At 60.7% G+C, this 3,441-nt stretch overlaps 1 protein-coding gene across 1 annotated transcript in view; it reads left to right on the top strand.

Moving 5' to 3' along the window:
* The window catches only part of ARHGEF10L (Rho guanine nucleotide exchange factor 10 like), a 160,968-nt gene that overhangs the window by 110,631 nt on the left and 46,896 nt on the right, over nt 1-3,441 (top strand). The window contains exons 19-21 of the mRNA XM_045298944.1: nt 906-1,021; nt 1,302-1,429; nt 1,785-1,885. Of these exons, the coding sequence (XP_045154879.1) occupies nt 906-1,021; nt 1,302-1,429; nt 1,785-1,885 (345 nt within the window). The remainder of the gene's footprint in view (nt 1-905; nt 1,022-1,301; nt 1,430-1,784; nt 1,886-3,441) is intronic.

Raw genomic sequence — 3,441 nt, 5'->3', positions numbered from 1 at the left:
GCTGCCTCTGCTCTTTGACCCCACCCTGGTGACCGTGAAAGGGCCTGCTAAGTGCTGACCTCGGAGATGTCTGGCCCCTGACACCAGGCGGCCCAGAGTGCCTGAGCAGCCTTCCGCTGCCGGTGATTCAGTGTGCGCACCCTGCATCTGGAAATACCAGGCGCCCTGATGGTGGGTCAGCACTTGAGCTGCCGACTGACCTCAAGGTCAGCGGTTTGAAACCACCAGCTGCTCCGAGGAAGAACGATGAAGCATTTTATTCCCAGAAAGTCAGGGTCATAGAAAACCCAGGGGCAGTTCTACCACGTCCTGTAGGGTTGCCAGGAGCCAGACTTGACTCAGAATAGCCGCGACCCGGGGGTTCCTGAAGAGCTCAGCTTAAGAAACCCGGGTTTCCAAGACCCCCCCTCCCCCGCCTGTCCTGCTGGTCCCTCCTGCTCTCTTTTGCTGCCCACCCCCCTTTGTGCCACCCCTAAGTTTGGACGCCCCCCCCTCACCGTCCCACTGCCCAGTGTCATCTTCTCAGTATCTTCCGCCGCCGGGTCTTCAGCACCTGGCATAGAGCCTGGGACCCCTCTGAACACCTTGCCCTCCAGGTCCTTCCAGGGGCCGCTGGGCCTTTGCATGAACCGGCTCTCCCCTTGGCAGTGCCCATCCGACTCCCGGCCCCAGGGAGGCCCTCAGCTCTTCCAGCTCCTGGGTCCTTAAGTCTTCTGGTTTCCCATGATCCTTGGAGGAGGTGACCTGGGACTGCCTGTCCGCCCAGCCAGGCTGGGAGCTCCCTCAGGGCCCAGCCCCAGCAACGTCTTCTTCCAAATCTCTAGTGCCAAGTCCTCCGGCGACAGCTCTGTTTCTGGTCAGTCCCCTCCCCACTCTGAGCCTGAGCCGGTCTCTTCTCTGCCCAGACAAGGTGTACCTGGGCCCCCCGCGCCTCTTCCAGGAGCTCCAGGACCTGCAGAAGGACCTGGCCGTGGTGGAGCAGATAACGCTTCTCATCAGCACGCTGCACGGCACCTACCAGGTATGCGGTGCTCTGCCGGCTGTGGCGGGGCCGCCTCCACCCCTTTCTCCTTGAGGACCCCACTGGAGGTCCAGTGGGTGGCCCTGGGTCTGGGCTCGGCCTGCAGGTCCTACAACTCGAGACAGCCTGAGAGGAGGGCTGGAGCATGGGGAGGGAGCTTCCTTCCAAGTCGGCAGGAAGAGGCCCAGTCAGGCGCCACAGCCCCTGCCCCTGTGCTTCTCCCCTTGGGGCGGCCCATGGCTGCTGGGCCGTAGGGTGACTTCACTGCCTTCCCCCGCAGAACCTGAACATGACCGTGGCTCAGGACTGGTGCCTGGCCCTGCAGAGGCTGATGCGGGTGAAGGAGGAGGAGATCCACTCAGCTAACAAGTGCCGCCTCCGGCTCCTGCTCCCGGGGAAACCCGACAAGTGAGAGAGGGGCTGCCCCCCAGGGCTGGGCCCCAGGGAGGCGGGATTGCCCTGAAGGGAGCTGCTGTGGGCACACTGCCCAGCACAGGGCTGGACACCTAGGAGGTGCTCATGGACGGATGGATGGATGGATGAACGAGTGAACGAGCGAACAGCCCAGTCCTTGCTGGTGCTGCCCCAGCCTGGCTGAGCTGGGAGGTACCCCTTCCAGGGCCATTGCTCAAGGGACTCTGGCTGTCATGCGATGGAGGCGCTCCACGGGGGCACGTGGTCTTGGGACCAGCCATGTGATGGCCCAAGGGGAGGCAGCCTCTGGCACCAGATACTCAGGCTCCTGCCGCCCCTCTCCCCGCAGGTCAGGCCGCCCCATCAGCTTCATGGTGGTCTTCATCACCCCCAACCCCCTGAGCAAGATCTCCTGGGTGAACAGGCTGCACCTGGCCAAGATCGGGCTCCGTGAGTAAATACACTCCGGGGTGCAATAAAGTGAGGCCTGGGGGAGGTGCGTGCATGGGTGTTGGGGTCAGGGGTCCCAGGGGGGCTGTGGGCTGCAGGGAGGTGGCGTTCTGAGTTCCAAGGGCCCCGCTCTGCTTCATGGCCTTGGGTCACCACTTCTCTGTCTGCGCCTCGGTTTCCCCATCTGGAAACAGACGAGGCGACTGGAAGTCGGTCAGTGGCTGCCAGGGGCCCGGGGAGTGGGTGGGGGTGGGGCACTGGAGAATGAGGAGTGGCTGCTGAGGGGCCTAGGTTGGCTTTTTGCTGGGGGGCCTGATGAGGCCTTTCTAAGAGCAGCCGGCGGTGTGGCAGCCTCCCACTGACCATGCTGAGACCAGTGAAGGGCCAGCCTTCAAAGTCTGGAATCTTGGTGGATGAGTTAGATCTAGATAAAGCACGCCCCCCCCATCCCCCAATGCTCAACCACGAGCTTTGGAATTGTGACACCCCATCCCCCCAGGACAGCGCAGTCCTGGTGAGCATTTCTTCTTTTTAAAAAAAAATTATTTCATTGGGGGCTCGTACAATTCTCATCACCATCCTGGTGAGTATTTCTATTTACACTGTCTTTAGTGCTGCGAGGCAAGTCTGCTGTGAACACCCGAGGCCCAGAGAGGTGTAGGGACTTGCCTGGGTGGCGCAGGGAGACGCAGAGCTGGGCCTCGGAGGCTGGGCGGCCCGCCGCCTCTGACTCCACTGGATTCCCAGCTGGCCAGGCCCAGCCAGCCTCAGACACATTGTTTGGATTTGCTTTCTCGGTTTTGTCTTTGGTATGAACTTTTTATAGGCAGTTGTATGTTTCTAAGCATCACTTAAATATTTTTTGGAAGTCAGCGGGGCCTTTCGTCACGGGCTCCCGCTAATGCGTCAGTGTCTTGGAGTCTGTAGTAATTGCTGGCCCTGGGACGTAGCAATGGCAAGAGCAGGAGCACACAGTTTCTGAGGGCAGGCCGCCGTCACCGGGTCAGGAGCAGATGCGGGCAAAGCTGGTGGCGTGGTCACCGTGAAGCTGGCGGGCAGATGGAACTGTCACAAGCGTGGGGGTCGGGGGTGGGGGTCAGAGAAGGCATCTGGGAGGGGACAGCTGAATGGAGATCTGAAACTGTACAGCCACCTGGGGCAAAGTCCTGCAGGGGTAGATACCCCCTGGAACAACCACAGAGTCGAGATAAAAGGCACAAACCGAATAAAAAAAAAAAAGCCACAAACTGTAAAATCCAGGCAGACGGCATCCCTCTACGGAGGTGGCTGTTGCTCACAGTGTGAGGGCCCTTGGCCGCGCCAGCACCACCGTGGGTGCCTTCCCAAGTTCAGCCCAGCTCCTGCCTGCGCGTCCTCTCAGGTTCCTGCAGAGCCCAGCCTGTTCTTCACGTGCTTCCACCCAAACCCGCTGCCTCTGCTCTTTGACCCCACCCTGGTGACCAACATGTAAAAATATCACGCAGACAACAATGTAGCAACAATAGCTGGATCGTCTGCCCTCCTGCTCCTCCAGCCAGCAGGAGCAGGAGCAAGAG

The sequence above is a fragment of the Echinops telfairi genome, unplaced genomic scaffold, assembly GCF_000313985.2.
Source record: "Echinops telfairi isolate 266 unplaced genomic scaffold, ASM31398v2 ScPeMD7_7457;HRSCAF=8495, whole genome shotgun sequence".
NCBI classification, from domain to species: Eukaryota; Metazoa; Chordata; class Mammalia; order Afrosoricida; family Tenrecidae; genus Echinops; species Echinops telfairi.
This window is presented reverse-complemented; position numbering and strand designations above follow the sequence as displayed.